The 20,836-nt window shown below is 40.4% G+C and overlaps 1 protein-coding gene across 7 annotated transcripts; it reads left to right on the forward strand.

The window, feature by feature from the left end:
* Positions 1-4: 4 nt before the first annotated feature.
* TMEM18 (transmembrane protein 18) lies at positions 5-13,104 on the forward strand. Of its 7 annotated transcripts, XR_006174110.2 has the most exons (7): positions 5-143; positions 1,164-1,284; positions 3,596-3,650; positions 5,290-5,383; positions 5,473-5,558; positions 6,139-6,262; positions 7,895-11,824. XR_006174110.2 is itself a non-coding variant. In XM_005289660.3 (6 exons), the coding sequence occupies exons 1-6, from the start codon at positions 96-98 to the stop codon at positions 6,140-6,142; spliced, it is 408 nt and encodes a 135-aa protein (XP_005289717.1). In that variant the 5' UTR covers positions 5-95; the 3' UTR covers positions 6,143-11,824. The 7 variants fall into 7 exon arrangements, 6 of the variants coding, with proteins under 6 accessions (XP_005289717.1, XP_005289715.1, XP_042704701.2 ...); XM_005289660.3 differs by having other exon boundaries at positions 6,139-11,824; XM_005289658.3 differs by lacking the exon at positions 6,139-6,262.
* The last annotated feature ends 7,732 nt before the right edge of the window (positions 13,105-20,836 follow it).

Here is a 20,836-nt window from a genome sequence, read left to right on the forward strand (position 1 = left end):
AAATGCCGCGAGCGCTAACGTAGCTTCCACGTCGTATCTCGCGAGACTTCCCCACTAGCTTCTCGCGAGAATGAAGGGAGGCGGCTACCACGGAGATGGAGCCGCCGCAGCGCGTGCCTACCGGGCTCCCCGCGATACTGGCGGTAACTTCCCCCGCCCACCCTGGCGAGCAGCGCGCGGGGGGGGAGACCTTCATCTAGCACGGGAGGGAGGGGCCGTGGGGGCTCCATGGCGGGGCGATGGGTGCGGCCCCGGGGAGGGGAGATCTCTGGGGCGCCGGTGGGTCGGGGCTGGTGAAGGGGGCCGGGGTGGTGGTGTTGGTCTCTGGTACCTCACTATGTGGAATAGTGGGAATTCGGCTGCCTTGGGGGAAGTCATGAGGTAGCTTTGGTACGTGACGTACCGGGAGTTATTGGGCTTTCTCCGTTATTCTGGAGGCAAAGGGCTCTCTGGACATGAGCGAGTGAAGCTGTCAAACCCCTCCTTATACCGGCCCAGTTATGTGTGTCACTGGCCTCCGAATGTATCAGGGGGCTTCTTTGCAAACACTGGTGGTGTGAAGCGTCCCACTGAGTGTAAGGCTACATCTACACTACGGGGGGGTCGATTTAAGATACGCAAATTCAGCTACGCGAATAGCGTAGCTGAATTCGACGTATGGCAGCCGACTTACCCCGCTGTAGGGACGGCGGCAAAATCGACCTCTGCGGCTTCCCGTCGACGGTGCTTACTCCCACCTCCGCTGGTGGAATAAGAGCGTTGATTCGTTGGGACGCGATAAATCGATCCCCGAGAGGTCGATTTCTACCTGCCGATTCAGGTGGGTAGTGTAGACCCAGCCTAAGTGAAGTCACTCACGTGTGTAAGTTTCTGTAAAGTCCAGGCCAATCTGTTTTACTTCATTTTGTTTGTTTCCTTGTTTAAAGGAAGCTTTAAATTGGGGCTGTCTGCTTTAATGTTAAATCATTTTCTTAATCTACATTCCAAGTCTGTGCTTTTCTGATGTCAGTAATTTAGAAGAGTAAAGTAAAATTCCAGTTTTGCAATTGATAACTGTTAATATGTAAGCCTAGAGTAACAAGGTTAGCTTTGGTACTGGTAACATGAAAGTTTATGTTCTATTTCCTAAAAGTTTCCTAATTGATTTCATGTTTTGTCTGCAGCAGACAGACTGGTCTGAACCATGGCTATTGGGTCTTGCCGTTTTCCACATCCTCTGCTTCCTGATCACTTTCTTTTCATTCCAGCGCTACCACCTGCAGATAGGGCATTTTCTCTGCATGGGTGAGTAGAGAATTAATAGCTTGCCTGAGTTTGTGTTTCAGTTTGAAATAGGCATCCATATCTTTAAAGTTATACATATTATTATACATCTCCTCTATGGCACACTAGTGATTATAATTCTGTTTGTGCTCATTTGTTATTATATACAATCACACACCACTTAGTAATGTAATATACTGTTCAACAGAATATATATACAATAACATCCCCCTTTTTACTATAATAAGCCTGATTTATTTATTTTTTTGTGCTCTGTCTCCCAAACAGCTTGAACCAGCAACTCAAAAATAGTTTAAATCTTTTGGTCTTGTTGAAGACTTGTGCTTTGCTTAATTTAGGGTGGTTTTGTGGTTGAGAATTATTTAGCAGTTAAGTGGTTTCCATGTACTTTGTGTCTATATTGGCCTCATTGAAGATGACAAAGTTGAATAGCAAGGAGGTAGCCTTGGGAAGAATAGGGACTTTGTGGTTTTTTAATCTGTTTAGGAGGTGAGAAGAATTTTTAGGCCTTCTTTATATTCCATATACAACTGAAAAGAGCGTACATCTGGAACCTTGTGTAGGTCACCTTTAAGGTCACCCAGGCTGCTTTAACTTTGTGCCTGCGTCATTTTTCACAAAACAGTGAAGCATGAGGTGAGCATGTATGTAGACAATACACTTCCTCATTGCACCAGTGTCTCTGAAAATAAGTGATTTAAAGTTATACATATTATTATACATCTCCTCTATGGCACACTAGTGATTATAATTCTGTTTGTGCTCATTTGTTGAATAAGAACTGTTAATAGTCTGGGTATATATTAGTATTAGTCCAAAGTGTGCCAGGCTTCACTTCACTGCAAGTCACTGTTGCTTTTTTCAGAGCCATAAATGGTCAACGGAAATTATCTCTCTTAACAAGAAGTGAGTTCAGGACAATTATCTGAAAGCATACAAAGTTTCAAATTTCTTTGTATAGACGTGCAACTATAATAATATGGGGAGGCTGCGAACTTCATAGGGGCAGTGTCTCAATCAGGTACAGCCAGGGGTGCAAGATACTTACGTATCAAAGAAAAGCCAGGTATAAAAGTTTGATTTCTTAGATAAATTTTGCAAGTAAAGTGGATTTAAGATGTTGCTTTAAATTTCTCATTTAAGAAAACAACAACACTATCAAACATACATCAGGATGTCTCATGTGGCACGTACACAGGGAGGAGGGTTGGCAAAGGACAGGAGAGATGATTATTTTGGTGACTCCTAATTAGATATTTCCTAATGTCTGGTATATTGTTTTTATTTTAACCTATCCAGGCTTTTAGGCCATTGTGTTTTCTGAGAACTAAAAGGTTCTCTTCATGTTTTTTGCTTCTAAGTAATTTGGTAGATATTTACAACCTTAGTTCTAAGATAATTACTTATTTTTTGGTGAGGTTTTTGCTTTTACATTAAGTTTTACAACTGAACCATCAGTAAGATTGACTAAAAAGTTGTATTTTATACTGTAGATTTGATTATATTGACCTTTTTCTACGAACTTATATCTGTGTATTTATCGTTTTGTAATACTACATTTGTTTTGTGTGCTCACATAATGAGATCTCATGTGGGACACAAACACTCAGAATTATATTTGTGCAATTAAAGTCTCAAATGTATAATAACTAACCTTTTTGGGTGGGGAGTAATAGTATATATCGGGGGTAGGCAACCTATGGCATGCATGCCAAAGGCGGCACGCGAGCTGATTTTCAGTGGCACTCACGCTGCCCGGATCGTGGCTACCAGTCCAGGGGGCTCTGCATTTTAATTTAATTTTAAATGAAGCTTCTTAAACATTTTAAAAACCTTATTTACTTGACATATAACTATAGTCTAAAGAACAGGAGTACTTGTGGCACCTTAGAGACTAACAAATTTATTAGAGCATAAGGTTTCGTGGACTACAGCCCACTTCTTCGGATGCATTTCATAAAATTGGGCTGCAGTCCACGAAAGCTTATGCTCTAATAAATTTGTTAGTCTCTAAGGTGCCACAAGTACTCCTGTTCTTTTTGCGGATACAGACTAACACGGCTGCTACTCTGAAAACTATAGTCTAGTTATATATTATAGACTTATACAAAGAGACCTTCTAAAAACGTTAAAATGTATTACTGGCACGCGAAACCTTAAATTAGAGTGAATAAATGAAGACTCGGCACCCCACTTCTGAAAGGTTGCCGATCCCTGATATATATAATGTGTACAGGCTCAGAACTGATCACCAGCTGTCCATTTTGTCAAGAAATATTCAACCTAATATTAGTTTCCTTCTGTGATCTAGTGGCCTTGGTGTATTGTGCTGAATATATCAATGAACTGGCTGCTATGAATTGGAGGTAATTATATTCTATTTTCATATTTAAATTTTGCTTTTATTGGTAATGCTGGTTTTATTTGTATAGTCCTCAAAAGCAATTTCTAAATGAAGTATCACATCCCTCAGCAGTGGAAAGTAGTATAATGGATGGTTTCATTAGTTAACAAACAAAAAAATTGAACATTAAAATTATAATACAATATGTGCTAAGTATTATATTTTATTTAGTACTGTATACCTAACTCTTATCCTTAATGGGGGAAATCATTTACATTGTTTTTCATATGGATCCTGTTTATGCTTTTCTTGTTTGACCTTTTTAAAAAACATTACAGATCCAGGTTATTTGTTTTTGTTTTAGTTCAAATTAACCCCAGAAAACTTATGAAAACCCTTTTAAGTCACAAGTGAAAACAGGGTTAGGTGTTTTTTTTTTTTTTTTGAGGCGGTGGAAGGTATTTTTTGCTTTTGGTCATGAAATTCATCCATATTTTTATTTGTGCAAGAGCATCGACATTTTTGCATGATTGGTCTCTACTCAAGAGACATAATGCTGGAACAGCAAGGTGTGATAATTCTTGTCTGTTTATATGTCTGGGTCAAGCCTGGGCTAATAATTGTATGAAGTGGGAGGTATGACTTACTGAGGTCAAACTTGGGTACCTAAAATTAAGCACTTAGAGCCAGATTTTTAAGGGCATTTAGGCGCAAAGTTGCACATGGGCAGCTAGTGGGATTTTCAAAAGTGCACAAGTACCTCAATGGAGTTAGACACCTAATTGCTTTTTAAAATCCCATTAGATGCTTATCTGCATCTTTAGGTGCCTAAATGCCTTTAAAAATCTGGCTCTTAATCTGTACTTAGACACCTAAAAAAAAATTGGCCTGATTTTTCAGAGGTACTGAGCATCCGTATCTTCCCATGACTTAAATGAGACCTATAGGTGTGCATCACCCTGAAAAGTAGGTGTTTTTATTTAGACATCTAACTATTGTGTGCCAAACTTGAGACATGAATGCTTGAAAATTCTGGCCCGGATGCATAAATACTTCATGTATTCAGATATCAGGAATAATTGAAATTGGTGTCTACAAAAGAAGAGTATATTTTCTTTCTGATGCATAAGCGTAGCTTCCTAATGTGAATGTGCACACACAATTTTCAAAGAGGATTTTGTATCTGTTAGTCACTTTGGGTATGTCTACACTGCAGTTGCATACCCGGAGCTGGCCCATGCAAGCTGATTTGGGCTTGCGAGGTTTGGGCTAAGGCGTTAATGTGGTAGCCTGAGTCAGCTGTCACAGGTTTTTAATTGCAGAGACATACCCTCAGTTGCGGTGTAGATGTTGGGGCTCAGGCTGCAGCCTAGTCGTTAGGATCCAAGGTGGGAGGGTCCTTGAGCCCAGGTTGCAGCTGAGCCCAAACATCTATACAGCAATTAAACAGCCCCTGAGCCTGTCAGCTAGCACAGGCCAGCTGCAGGTTTTTAATTGCAGTGTACAATTCTACCACATTCACAAAAATATTGTGCAGAAATGAAAGGGTAGAATTGGTTACAGTATGCATACACAGCAGAACATACATGCACAGGAATTATTTTTTATTGAAATGTAATGTATGAAGTACGCTGAGTAACACTTGTTTTTTTTTATTTCAGGTTATTTTCTAAATACCAATATTTCGATTCAAGAGGGATGTTTATTTCCCTAGTATTTTCAGCTCCATTGTTGTTGAATGCTATAATAATAGTGGTATGTGTTTAATTTAAGTTTATATTTATAATAAAGCAGATTATAAATTTAATGTGTCCACATCATATGTAAATATGCTTACTTTTCAGATTACCTGGGTTTATAAAACACTGAATGTAATGACTGAATTGAAGACGCTACAGCAAAAAAGAAGAGCAGAAAAAGAAAAGAAAAAGTGAATATTAATTGATTTATTTTTAATAACACTTTATGTAACCATTCCTTCCATCGTGTTTTTTTTTGTTTGGTTTGGTTTTTTTTGGGGGGGGGGGGGTACCCTCGTCAGCTACAAATGGTCCTTGTTTACATGTGATATGAATATGGCCATGCAAACAGAAAAAAGCTGATTTTAAAAAACCTTCATGCTCTTTACCATACAGTAGTTTGTTTTGTGCTGCATCAATGTTGTAGCCTCAGCTAGTTTAGACTTTCATATCTTCTGCCCAATAATTACTTGTCCATAAATTACATATTTATTTCATAGGGTGCTCATTAAGGGTCTGATTTGAAATCCACGTAAAGTTAATTGGAGCTTTGGTACGGATTTCAGTGGGTGGTGGATTATACCCCATCTTTGCTTACAGTGTTTTATTATGAAATTCAAGTGTTGATACATTGGGGAAAAAAAAACTGTAAAAAAGGTATTGTGGATCTCGTGCATCCCACCAGGTGTATGTTAATAAGCAACCCTTACAGAATCAGTTTACAAATAAAAAGTTTGTTTTTTTTCTAACTCCCGGTCCTGTAAATTTCAGCTGAGACGTGATGGTCAAGATGGGTTCTGAAAAATATGTGGCATTCATGGTGGATAATCAGCCGAACATGAGTGCCCACTGCAACACTGACCAAAAGGACTATTGCAATCCTGGAGAATCTCAAGTAAGAGTAGGAAGGCTGCTTTACCTCTGTATCTGGCACTGGTGCAACCACTGCTGGCATACTGTATCCAGTTCCGGTGTCCACAGTTCAAGAAGACTATTGATATATTGGAAAGGGTTCACAGGAAAGCCACAAGAATGATTTAAAGGATTAGAAAACATGCTTTATAATGACTGAGCTCTTTAGGTGGGATACCCAAAAGGGACTTAGACATTTGCAACATAGCATCACAATGCCTAACTGCTAGGCAACAGGAGCAGCGGGACCCACAAAGCTAAGATAGTCACTTAAGCTTCCTATATAATGCATGGGAAGAGCTAGGCACCTAAGAATGCGATCTTCAAAGCCAGCACACTAGGCAGGGAGTCGCCTAAGCTAGCAATGGCAAATGCTGACCAGAGTGGTATGTCCTAAGACCCGTCTGTCTGTCGGAGATAGTGCCTATCTTTGCTTAGCAAGCTGTGACTGGAAACCTCTCTGGAATCGTGGCTTAGGAGTCTAAGGCACTTCTTGCAGAAATGAGTTAGAGGCCTCTGTTGCTCCATACAAAGTGGGGCGCTGCCCACTTGACAATTTTTAGCACAGTGGAGAAAGCACTCACCTTGGATGGGGGAGAGCCAGGTTCAATTCCCGTCTCTGCCAATGAGGGAAAAGATTTGAACAGGTGGTTTCCCACACCTCAAGAAGGTGCTATAATCCATTAGCTATGGGATATTGTGATGTGGGTCTCTCTCAATCTCATAAGATGTTCCACGAGGATCCGTGATGATTGATTGGAGCAGGGTGACTAGGTGCAGGATTTTCCACTTCCTAGGTGGGTGCTCTAATCACAGTGCTACTGTCATATTCTCTGTCACCCAATGACTGTTCCACTGTGGCTAAAAACCTAGTCATTGGGCCAAAGACGAATGCAGTATGACTGAAAAGATGATCTGATACAGACTTCCAAAGAACATATTAACATTAAAGGCTGAATATTAATCTGCATAAGCAGAATAATACTAAGATCCCAAGTTTACACACATATATAAACTTAAGGGGACTACTCAAGTGATTAAAGTTAACGCCAATGAGACTACTCATATGAGTAAAGTTAAGCATGTGCATAAGCTTTTGAGGGATGTGGGCCCATGTTTGTATCACAAGTGTATTTAGGTTGTGGTAAACATGTACAGTGATTTGGCTGCAAATAATTTCCTTGATCCTCTCTACAATAAGACTGACTATAGCTGTGTAAAAACGCTTGCCCCACCAGTGGAAAAAATAGGATTTTGGGAAAAGAGGTATTGGTTGTTTTTACTTATGAAGTCATAGTATGGCAATCTGCCATTTGCAACAAATATTGTTTTAGTGTTGTTAGTGTTGTAAATGGCTATAATTCACCCTTAATCAAATTAATAAGTTTTCACAATCTGTCCTTTTAATGTGAGATAAGGAAAATGAAAAATAGTTTTTCTAGAACTGTATAAAATTCTCATGGGATCGGCTGTTATAAACAAAACTGCTATGTCTGAACTTAGACATACAAGAGAATTCATAGAGCAGTTCTCTAAGTTATAAATAAATGTAACAGGGAAAAAATAAGGACCCCTTCCTGTTTCCAAGCATCCTGTACTCTATTTCTCTTTTTAGATTCTGATCTTGCAAGCTGATCAATGGGGACAGTTCTCTGCACCTTTGTGGAGCTGAACCAAAATCAGTGAAACTCGTGCAGGCCCAAGAGTCCACCCACACAGATCACCTTATAAGGGCTGGACCCTTCAGCATCAGGGACATGTCTGGCTTTGTCTTGTACAGCAAGACAACAATGTTGGAGCATAATAAATAACATACTGCAATACTTAACAGAATAACATATATGCCAATACGCAATCTTTAAGTAAAAATGACAGTTTTAGCATTAAGGAAGTTGGACATCACCATAATGCTACAATAATTTGCATACTTTTAAGTGGATAGAAGCTGGATGTTTTCTTTGCTAAAAATCAATTAATACAAAAGCACAGTGGCTTTTTTTTCCAAAGTGTGGATGATATGTGCACATTCAGAGAGAATAGGTGCCAAATCAATAAAGGTTATTTTTTTTTTTTAAATTGGAGTCTTCGCTTTGTTCAGCTCCAGGAAACATTAAAAAGACACTTTAGAATGCTAAGTATAATTGAAGCAGCACATGGTTTTAAGCCTTCTCTGTTAAAAGGTCTCTTAAAGATAAGTAGCGATACATTTAAGAAAAATAATTTAGTTGTATAAATTAATGACTGCAAACTGAGCCAAATGTGATTTCCAAATGAAGTAAAATGTAAATAACAAGTATTCCTGCATTTTTTTCCCCGTGGGATTATCAAGCCTTACTTATGTTGATTACTTTTCCTTTAGATAACCTTTTTGTGTAACATTATGAAGGAAATGTTAAGTTTTAGAGTGAGGGAAATACATACAAAAACAATAAAAAATGTTATTTCATTTTTTTTTATAATTTGAAAAAGTGTTTTTAACCATAAGAGCATCCTCTAGAGAATTAAATGGAAAGTGACGATTGTGTTGGTTATAATAGGAATGGATTTATGAAGTGATAGAACAATAAATGTAACCTAAAAGCCTACGTGCTGACAAACCTAAAATAATTACATCCTGAATTCAGACAGTTTTTGCTGGCTTCAGCTTTCTATATGTATAAGTAACTTGGGACTGACTTTATTTGTGGTGGAAAGCCTGAGTCTACATGCTTTGCCTGGAAGATTTCGCCTTCTCAGTGAACCTGGAGCAGCAAAGACACAGCCAAGGAATAGCTGCTCTACTAACTACTGCAGACTTTGGGCTACAAAAGGGAATTTAGTCATTGGATTCATGTAACCTGCAGAGACAAGCTACACCTCCAACATGCCCTGATCTCTTCTCAGTGCTATGGGGAGAGTCACTGTGGAATAATGCTAAAAGGTGCATGAGGAGTATGACGTCCATCTGTCATCCTTCCTGTAGCCCAGCTTTCTGTGTATTTGAATCATGGCACTTCTAGTGCATTAGGTGCTTCTGAAAGGGGGGCAATTAGGACTGTGCCCTAAATTTGCTAAAGAACCCTAAATGTAATAGAATTTGAAGTTAACATCATTCCAAATGCAAAACTGGTTAATGAGGTGAGGTGAATTTCCCCACAGACACTTGATGCGGCTCTGTCTGGAAACTTGAAAAGAGGAGGAGGAGAAGAAAACACAAAACGGAGAAGTCAGTTTTTAACAGTGTCATTCTATGTAAGAGGACACACTCTCTGGCTTGGAACAGGTTTACTGAAAGTAATGTGTTTCTTTAAGTTAAATAAGACAAAAAGTCAAGATTATTTTGCCCCCTTTTTATTTTAAAGTTGAACTAAATCTGTTAAGAATAAGGACATCTACTAGTACTGACATAGACCCCAATACAGCGATCACTTAGGGCTAGATTTTGAAAGGTATTCAGATGCCTAAAGATGCAGATTGGTGCCTAATGGGATTTTCAAAAGTGTTTAAGCAAGTTAGGCACCTAACTCCCATTGATTTCAATGGGATTGACCATTAAGAACATGCATAATTTTAAAACATGAGTAATTGATGGGACTACTCACATGCATAAAGTTATGCATAGATTTAAGTGCTTTGCTGGATCAGGGCCTCAAGTAGCATACTCATTTTGATAAATTTATCACATATGCATTTCAGAAAATGTTCAACATAGCTTCTGCTAGGGTACTATATTAACTTTAAAACTTGGCTTTTTTTTGTTGTAAAGGATTGTCATATAGAGGAGGAAGGGTTTGGTTTGCCTTTTTTACATAGGTTTTAATAGTATAAAAACATTGGGGAAAAGTTTGAAGTAAAAAATAACATGAATTTTGGTGATCAAAATTACACTGAAGTTTTGGACTCAACCTTTTCCGATTGCTTGAGCTATAGCAACTGTTTTTGTTGTTTGTTTTTTTTAATGAAAGAGGTTATATGTTAGGGATTCAGATGATAAAGAACCAAGTTTCTAATTTAGTGACTTTTTATTCCTCTCTCATCATTTTGAACTGTTTTTAACATATATATTAGTCTTATGCTTTTTAACGTAATTGGGGAAAAATACTTGCAAACACTGTAATTTTACAGTGTGACTAAAAGCAGTTTGTTAACCAAAGTCTGTATCTCGGCACAGAAAACGCAGATACTGTATGTCTGTGTATATATTTGTATCCAAGTTAAATATTTTTAAATGCAAAACACCCCAAAAATCTTGTATATGTTCAAAAAATAAGGGTCAGTTTACATCCAGTACAGGTGTAATATGAGTAGGGAATACGATGGTTAATTAGGATTTATGGGGCCCTATGCAGTTTTATTAAACTGGTGCCCCTATTCCTGATTTGCCCTTAGCAACACAAATGTAAGCTTACAGTATTGAAAAACTTGCCACATGCACTTTATTAAAACCAGCTTAAACAAGTTAAGCACTCTATAATGCTGATGGACTATTTGTCCGTTTCCCCTACCACCACCATCATTGCTGACGCACACCGAGCTTCGTATGGAGCAGTTGCTGCGGCAGCCTGGGCTTGCAGCCTGGAGGGGGAGGGATGAGGCAGCAAAAGATACAGAGCTGCCCTGCTGGTGGGGGGGATGGGGCAGAGGGAACTGGGGCTCCAGTTGCTCCATGGGGCCTGGGCTGAGAGGGCTTACCTGGAACAAGGAGCACCCACTGCTCAAGGTGTCCATCCACTGGGTGCCAGTGCTACCTCCTGCCCAGCATGGTTGAGGAACCCCTCCCTGGCCTCTGCATTCAAATAATAGCTGGGGCGCGTGCACAGCGCCCTCCCACCAGCGCTGTCCCGTGCCTGGCAGGGGCCCAAGTGTGGAAAAAGGAGATGGGGGAGCTGTGCGACGGAAGAGCCCAGCTGTCCGCAATGGTTCAGCAACCAGAAACCCCTGGGCCTGCCATCGAGCCTCCCCCTTGTACCAGCAAGTGGTACGAGCCTCTGGGGTGAGGAGGTGGGGCCAGAACAGAGCTGCAGAGGCTGAGAACTCCTCTCTGCCCCCATCACTGGCAGGAGCCCTCAGCTGGCAGCCAGCTGGCCAAGAGGAGTGAGGGGGCAGGGAGAAGGCAGCCCTGGGCCCGCTGGCCAAGAGCAGCTGGGGGGGGAGGGGCTGGGCCAGAGAGGAACCAGCACCTTGCCTGCTTGGCTGTGGCGTGCATGGAGCATCAGGCCAGGCCAGCACACAGTGCCCTCTTTGGCAGGCTCCCCTGAGCACCCGAAAGGGCTGTCCCTGGTCCTGGTGGTGCCCCAAATTTTCTCATGCTCTACGCAGCTGTATATGCCTAAGGACGGCCCTGATTGAATGTTTTACACACAAAAACTGACTTCTTATTTCTCTTGCGATATTTTCCATACTGCCCATCTCCATAGTAGCTAAGCAACTAATTGCAACATATAGGAATGAGCAAGAATTCTGAGACTGTAAACACTTCAGAGCAGATACTTTGTGTTATGTATATTTTTACTATTGTAAAGTGCCCCATGCACTCATGATTTAAATAAAAACCTCTACAGGAAAATCACTTTAAAAGGATAATTTATGCATCACACTGCAATGTAAGGTCCAAATCCAGCAGACAAGTATATATATGCTTAATGTTGATTCTGCTGGAATTACTCATGGTAGTAAAGTTAAGCATGTTGGTAAGTGCTTGCAGGGTCAGGGCCTAGTACTGTAAATAGCTTTTAATTAAATAGTAGTGGAACTGGTTAAAACAAAGTAAATTTCTTAAAATGGACGAACTCCAAGTGCCAGTTATGACGTACACACAAATTCAGCCCAGAATCAAATAAACAGAATAAACTACCCTTTCTTCCCAACTCCTCATTCAAAGGCCTGAGAAAAGAGGCTTTGCACAGTGCCCTGAAGGTCAATAGGTTCAGTTAGATCAGCGGTTCTCAAACTGTAGCAACATGAGAACCCCCATTTTGATTTAAAATTTTTCATGGACCCCCCAAGCTCTCCACTCAGACCCAAGCCCTACCCCCACTCCACCCCTTCCCCCAAGACCCCACTCCTGCCCCACCTCTTCCTGCCCTAGCCCCTCCTTTTTCCTGCTCCTTCCCCTCCCTCACACCGCCTCCTGCACGCTGCTCAACAGCTGTTCCCCGGCATGTAGGAGGCACTGGGAGGGAGTGGGAAGAGTTGATCAACTGGGCCCATGTACCCGCAGAGGTCTGCAGACCCCATTTTGAGAAACACTGGGTTAGATGAATAAAGGACACAAATTCCAAAGTCGAGAGCCCTTCGTGCGAAGCATCCTCCCAAACTAGTCATTCAGATCTTAGGACTGTAAGCACATGAGAAACCTCAGCTATCATGGGAGGAAATGTGCAGAAAGGCAGTCTCTCATAAATTAGGACCTAGGGCTTTATGAGTCTTAGAAGAGAATGTGAATAAGAACATTCTAAGATAGGGATACAGATCTTTGATCATACAGTAGAAATAATGATACTGGTCTAAGAATCCATGGTATCTGAATATATTTGCGGATGTCCAGCCATGAGCACAAGCTCAATGTGGGTAATTAATTTCCCCACCCCACACACATCATTCCCACTACCCTCTTTCTCGATCACTGTTGATAACAGCACTATCCTTACTGTCACTCAAGCCTGTACTCTGGGTGCCCTCCTTGACTCAGACCTATTTCATAGTCTTCACTGTGACCCATGATGCCTAGGGCAGCCCTCCCTAGAAATGCCAAGGCTGGTGGGTAACACTGAAGTTAAACTCCCCAGTCAGTCACAAACTCTGCTTCAGATCCCCCACACTGGTTAGCAAGAAGCAAAAAAGAAACCACACAGCCCCTTTATGCATTCCAGCATTCCTGTTCGCTGGCTCCCAGTCAGCACATACGTTCAGCACAGTGAGACGTTACCATATATACTCATTCATAAGCCGAATATTTTTGGTAAAAAAGTGATGTATCAAAGAGCGGGGGTCGGCTTATAAACGGGTCTATACCAAAATTCTATGGAATCATTTAATTGAATATCTAATACATTGTCGTTTTGTTTACCTGGAGTGTCTGCAGCTATGGAGGCCCTCAGCTCCCTGTGGCCGCGATTTGCCATTCCCAGCCAATGGGAGCTGCGGGAAGTGGCGCCACTTCCCGTAGCTCCCATTGGCTGGGAATGGCAAACCACGGCCACTGGGAGCTGAGGGGCTCCATGCCTGTGAATGCTCCAGGTAAACAAAACGTCCCAACCCGCCGGCAGCTTAACCTGACGGACCGGGAGCCAAAGTTTTCCAACCCCTGAAATATAGGGTCGGCTTATGAAAGGGTCATACAGTTTTTGCTATTTTCACCTATCCATTTTGGGGGGTTGGCTTATGAATGAACGGGCTAATGAATGAGTATATACGGTATTCAAAAAACTCTGCTCACATATACAAAATGTTCTTCTGACCCCAAAGGGTCAGTCACATTACCAGGTCAGTATAGGTTTGGATCTTACCCAAAATACCATGCTGCCAGCCAATCCTTTAGTGTCTAAAACTAAAGGTTTATTATAAAGAAAAAAGAACAAGAAGAGAGCTGTTAAATGATAGACAGTCAGATACATACAAAGACTTCAAAGTCCATATATCAGGTTCCTAGCAGTATTGGTGAGTTTGCTGGCTTGAAAGTCCCTCTGGAACACATCCACAACTTGGATGGGTCATTCAGTCCTTTGTTCAGAGCTTCATTTATAGAAAAGTTACTCCAGAGGTAAGAATCAGGAATGAAGACAGAATGGAGAAGATGCAACTGCCTTTTATAGTCTTTTGCCATGCAGCTTGAATTTCCTTTGGTCCAAACACAAGCTGCCCAGCACATGACCTGGAGTTCTGTCCAAAGGCATGCCCCTTCATGCCTAGCTGAGTCATAAGGTGTATCCCTGACCCTTTCAGTGGGTTCATTGTACAGTTTATGTCCCTTGATCGGCCATAGAATCATAGAATATCAGGGTTGGAAGGGACCTCAAGAGGTCATCTAGTCCAACCCCCTGCTCAAAGCAGAACCAATTCCGAACTACATCATCCCAGCCAGGGCTTTGTCAAGCCGGGCCTTAAAAACCTCCAAGGAAGGCAACTCCACCACCTCCCTAGGTAACGCATTCCAGTGCTTCACCACCCTCCTAGTGAAATAGTGTTTCCTAATATCCAACCTGGACCTCCCCCACTGCAACTTGAGACCATTGCTCCTTGTTCTGTCATCTGCCACCACTGAGAACAGCCGAGCTCCATCCTCTTTGGAACCCCCGTTTAGGTAGTTGAAGGCTGCTATCAAATCCCCCTTCATTCTTCTCTTCTGGAAACTAAACAATCCCAGTTCCCTCAGCCTCTCCTCATAAATCATGTGCTCCAGACCCCTAATCATTTTTGTTGCCCATCAAGTAGGCTAGACAATCTGGGAGTGTCACTGAGATGCACATCACAAGTTTGAAATACAGATATACCCTACATATCTATAGCTCATAATACAAAGGTGATACAAACATATAAACAAGATTATCATACTTGGCAAATTATAACATTTTTGCAGATACCTCACATAGCATATCTGACACAACTCATTGCCATTTTACAATATTGGTATTCATAATATCCTAAAGTGTTCCCCAGATGCCATACAGTGTCACACTCACATCCAAGGTATGTCTAAGACTATGTTTATACTGTATGGTGGTGCAGACTACAAGGGTATGAATTGCAGAGTGCATCAAAGTGTGCTGTTTGAAAGAGGACTACTTTTATGCAAACTACCTTTAAGTTCTCTCCAGCAGTGTCCACATGGGGCAGGTAGAGTGCAATTCTTTGGTGCTCTTTGCAGTTCATGCTCCCATAGTCCACACTACTGTGCAGCATAGACAAAACTTAAGCCTTACTCATTCTTTCTCCATATCATCTCTAGCGTTTGGTCTGCCCCAGCAACTTATGTTGGTATAACTACATCACTCAGTAATGTGGAAAATCTACACCCCTGAGTGATGCAGTTATACCAACTCCCGGTATAGACAATGATATGTTGATGGGAGGGCTTTTCTCATCAGCATAGCTACTGCCTCTCAGGGAGGTAGAGTACTTAAGCCATCAGGAGAAGCCCTCCTGTTGGCATAGGTACAGTCTTTGCTGAAGTGCTACAGCTGCAGCCTTTTAAGTGTAGACAAGCTCTAAGATATGTCTTTTCCTGTCCATCCACACAGCTAAAACTTTCATCAAGGCTGTCATCATCTTGTGTCTCAATTACTCCAACATCCTTCTCTCTGGCCTTAACAAATGTAATCTTTTGCCACTCATACATAGATAATTTTCCTGAGGTGTTGCTTTAAGCTTGTTACCCTTTCTTTCCATCCTCCACTGGGTTCCCCTTCTCTATGGTACCAAACATAAACTGCTTGTCTTCACTTTCAAGGCCCTTCCCAATCTAGCCCCACCCTATCTTTCATCTCTCATTCAGCATCACAATGTTGACTCCCTCCAATCAGTCCATGATGTCAAACTCCATCACCTACTTGTTAAATTTCCAAACAAGTCCCTTTGTGCTTTTTTCTAGCCCCCCCCCCCTTGGGAGGAGCTCCCCATAAACATCCACAAAACTAACTCATCTCCTGCTTCAAACCTGCCTCGCTTAAAAATTTCCTTTGCCATGATACCTTCAAAGAACTTGACAAAAGCTAGGCTGCCTATCACACTGATCAATGATGTCTCATTGTTTCCTTGTTTCCCCATTGGTCTTTTTGTATCCATCTGTTGTCTCTTGTCTCGTACTTAGATTGTAAGCTCTTTGGGGCAGGGACTATCTTTTGGTTGTGTATTTGTATAGCATTTAGCACAAAAGGCCTTGGTCCATGACTGGGGCTTTTATACACTACTAATGCAAATAATAAATATCTGTATATATTTTTGAACAAGATATGAAACTTGTCTTTACATTACTTGTTTCTCTCTACTTTCAATCTTCAATAATTATTTGTCACCAGTCAAGAGTTTTCCCTAAAATTGTGTGTGGTAGGAACTTCACACCCCAGAGTGATCCATTTTAGAACCTTTGTTATAGGGTCATATATCTGAAATCTTATTCTGCACTGTGATTTGGGGATTACTGAGAGTAGTCAGGTTCCTAACATTGCAGCTGGCTCTGAGAGAAGGTGATTTGTGTGATGTGTACCTGAGAAAAGGACAATAAAAAACAGGCAGCTGAACAACGAAGTAAGTATATAATAAAACTAATGCCAAAGCTTTCAGTCCTGTACAGCCAAGTATTTTGCTATAGAATACTGGGGATCATAACCCTTTTGATTTCTTAAACATTGTAAAATGGGATCAGTGAAAGATTTAATGGCTCTCTTGGTTGGAAGATGCTGAAGGTTAGTTGTTAGTAAGGCCATTAGTAAATAATCTTGCAGTTCTTCATTTTATCTTTTAAAATCAAAGATTCTTTTTCTTATTTTGTTTATTCTCTTGCTTGGCATCAAAAAAGAAAAGAATCTAATCACTGTACAATAATTATTACAGAAATGCAGTACTGACAACATCTCAAAGCTCCCACTATTCATAAAAACTCATCTGAGCTAAAACATCCAGCCATCTAAAACAAAGAATGCTCAATCCAAAGCATGACTAAACAAAACAAATTCAGTCACAGGGAACATATTCCAAAAGTGGGGTCCTGTAACTGAGAATGCCCTACTGCTGACCTGGGAACTAACAGCCAAAAGGCCCAGCAGACTTCATTTGTTATAACGGGATATATAGGGAAGAAAGTGTTCTTTTATATAAATAGCTTGCAAACTGTGTAGGGTTTTAAAGATATTAATAACTCAAATTGCCTCCAGAATCAAACTGCCCACCACTAACACAATGGGTGTTTTACAGATTCTTACAGATAGGTGAATTACACAGTGTCATGCACTCAAAGCTACTCACCCCACATTGCAGTGTAGAGACATATCAAGGGCTGCTCTAATAGAAGGCATTAATCAGCCTACAGGTAACAGTGGCATAAATAAATGCCATGAAATGCATTTCAGAGGAAAGGATGCAATCTGCTGGAAAAAGGTATTAAGAACAACCACAAATTTATGCATAATTCTGAAGTAGCATATAAAGTGACACAGACAATTGTGACATTCAGGCTATCGTGTCAGCATATGTGTATGTCAGAAAAGAGGACATAGGTGTCAGGACACAAGTGTTGCATTCCTCCCCAGACTCACCAAAAAGCCATGGAGTTCACTATTTGCAAAATCTCCATGAACAGAGCTGCGGAGAAATCATGTCAGAGAACAGCCTAAGGTTGTGATCTATGCATTTGAGCCTATAGAGTTCAACCCAAATCCCACTGAAATAAATAGGAGACTTTCAGCTGAATGTTGGACTGGGTCTTAACTGCATAACTGAAATAAAAATATCTTTAAAAAGTGAATAGTAGAATTAATTAATTGAAAGATAATTTAATGTTGTTACATAAAAATTTTAACTTGACTACTGGTGACTGACCAATAAGAAAAATAATGCATGAAACATTAAAATAGCAAAATATCATAAATGTTTTTATTGAATTTTTACAATTTGATCTCCCTCTGAGCAATGCCAATGCCTTTACTCAATTCTTGACTGGATAGCATGTCTCCTAGTTCACTGATTAATACACAGCAGGATTGCTAGAGTCATCTTCTTCTCTCTAGTTTATAAAAATTTGTTTAAAATATTTTAGCTGGATGGATCCTTTAAATTGGAACCCTGAAAGATAGTTTGTCTTCCCAATTAAAAGACATCACCATTTAAAAAATCCCAATAAGGTCTTAAAATAAAATACTGTGCCGAATCAAAATACCAGAACAAAAATTATATTACTTGCATTTCTTTTATATTCTATCCTTATTTTTTCATCTTTTAATCTTTATTTGTCAACTTCTGGGTAAACTAGAGATCAGAATTTTACATGGAAGTAAGCAACACTGAACCCCTTAATACTCACTGAATGTATCCCTTTTAAGCAGATTTATGTTAATTATATCCCAATTAAGCAATAGTCATTACCATATACTATGATTAGGCTAAACTGGTCTCTTGAGAGATGTTGTTATAGAGTGGCCATCTCATTTAAGTTTAACCCAATTAAATGTACTCTATATCTGTATTAACTCATTAAAAGCAAGATAAAGTAGGAGACGTGCATGATTGTGACAATTAAATATGTATTTGGAAATATTATATCTTGCTATGAAACAATCAGTTTGAACTAATAACCTGTAGAGGGCTCCATTGGTATGTTGTATTGGAACTACTTAATATATTCTGGCATCTACTGTATTTAATCTAGATTTGATATTAACTAATTTTACATGGTTTTAGCAAAGTGCAGAACATTGAAAACCTATTGAAATGGGGAAAAAGTATTGAAAAGACAGATTTAAGGTAGTGGAATAAAGTACAATACCCACAAAAACAACAAGGAGTCTGGTGGCACCTTAAAGACTAACAGATTTATTTGGGCATAAGCTTTCGTGAGTAAAAACCTCACTACCCACAAAAACTATCTGCATTTATAGTTTGGCTGCATTAATATAACTATGACAGTATTGCTAACGCAAAAGTTCAAAAATCATGAGTCAGACCCAAAAGAATCATAAGATTTACAAAAAGGTGACATCATGTTTTTGTCCATCTTCAGAATTTTAAACTTCCCCACCCCAATTTATGTGTGACAATTACAGTGTTGCAATGTATCACAAATAACATAGTTTTGACCCCTGCAGCTGCAGCTCTCCCTAGGGTACTCAACTGAGATACACCTCCTTGTGCTTGGCCTTGTAAAAGCATATGGTAATTGTGTGCTCTGAAAAGTTTGCAATCTTATGCAAAGCATGGAGTTTCTAACACGGGAGCTGCAAGTGCATCCCACCAAACTTCTCTCATGTAGGGCCACTAAACATCCATCTGATGGGAACGACTTTTAATCTACTGAGCTGGGCTGAATTCAAACTGGTGAAAAACTCTGGAACTCATTAGACTCATAAACTTTAAGGTCAGAAGAGACCATCGTGATCAGGCATCTACTCTGACCTTCTGCACATTGCAGGCCACAGAACCTCATCCACCCTCTCCTGTAATAGACCCATAACCTCCGTCTGAGTTACTGAAGTCCTCAAATCATGGTTTAAAGACTTCAAATTACAGAGAATTCACTATTTACATTAGTTTAAACCTGCAAGTGATATATGCCCCATGCTGCAGATGAAAGCGAAAAAAACCCAGGGTCTCTACCAATCTGACCCCGGGGGAGAAATTCCTTCCCAACCCCAAACACAGTGATCAGTTAGACCATGAGCATGTGGGCAAGACCCACCAGGCACTAGTAATACCCTGAAGCATGTAGTCCTCAATAAGTGCTAATGTTACACATATGGGAATGGGTCTTGCTTTCTGGAAAGATAAGTTTATTAAATCAAGTTCTTACCCTTCTGGAATGTTCATAGAAAGTGTCTTCCATTCTCTGGACTCAGAGGCAAAATCTCCTACGTGTTGCTCCCAGTCTCAAATACATTTCTCACTACAATAAAATGCCACATCCTGTTCTTAAAAGGCCAGCTCCTATTAGCCCAATTACAAACATTAAAATGCAACAATAAAACAAATATTTATACAAGATCTAAATTTGCTTCTAAATACAAAGATTTCCAATATAAAGTAATTCCAAACTTTCAAAACTCTCCTTTGCTGTGATGTCTACAAAAAACTTGATAATGGTTAGACTGCTGGTGTGCTGAGACCACTGTCTATCATGCTCACCAGTATTGTCTCATTGTTTTCTACTCCCCACCTGTCTGTATCCACCTGTCATTTCTTGTCGTATTCTTGCACTCTAAGCTCCTTGGAGCAGGGACTATCTTTGTGTTCTGTGTTGATACAGCACCTAGCGTGATGGTCCTGGTCCATAACGGGCTTCTAGGTAATACAACAAAACAAATAATATATTAAAAGTGTAAGGATTGTGGAGTAATTGTTTGAAATTATTTCCTCTACTTAGAGTCATCAGCAGGTTTTGGACTCTCTATCTTCAAATCCACAGTACAAACCTCCTCTGCTTCAGCAGTATGTGGTAGGGTAAAAACATATCGATATCTTCAACCTCTAGGGGGAAACTCAAAATGCACTTTGCCAATGGTTATACAACTAGTAGTGAAACAGTGGTGGGACAATTGGTATCAGGATTTCTGGGAGAGTGTGTTCTAATGGCTACAGAGAGTACCCACAGACACCTTTTTGGGGGTTGTCTATGGGGACTGAATCCAGGCTCTCTAGATGCAACAGCATGAATCTATGTCACCTGTGCTAAAGAACCAGGTCTGCTAGTATGGAGACAACAGCAGAGTCATAAACTCCTATATGTGGTTTAGTCACTAGATAGTAACATGTAGCTGCAGTGTGTGTTACATACGTAATTTTGGATGTTCTTTTTGAGAGGCAGTGTGGCAAAGCGGCTGGAAGCAAGCCCAACCTGAGTGAAAGCGGGAGGGAGGGGAAGGATTTTGCTTTT

Source organism: Chrysemys picta, chromosome 3 (assembly GCF_011386835.1).
Source record: "Chrysemys picta bellii isolate R12L10 chromosome 3, ASM1138683v2, whole genome shotgun sequence".
NCBI classification, from domain to species: domain Eukaryota; kingdom Metazoa; phylum Chordata; order Testudines; family Emydidae; genus Chrysemys; species Chrysemys picta.

What these genes read in the sequence shown, in the direction of transcription:
- TMEM18 (XM_042848767.2), top strand. Translation starts at nt 96, where the DNA reads ATGGAGCCGCCGCAGCGCGTGCCTACCGGGCTCCCCGCGATACTGGCG. An exon ending in GGCTCCCCGCGATACTGGCG is followed by an intron (nt 144 to 1,163) that starts GTAACTTCCCCC and finishes TTTTGTCTGCAG; the next exon opens with CAGACAGACTGGTCTGAACC. An exon ending in TGAATGCTATAATAATAGTG is followed by an intron (nt 5,384 to 5,472) that starts GTATGTGTTTAA and finishes CTTACTTTTCAG; the next exon opens with ATTACCTGGGTTTATAAAAC.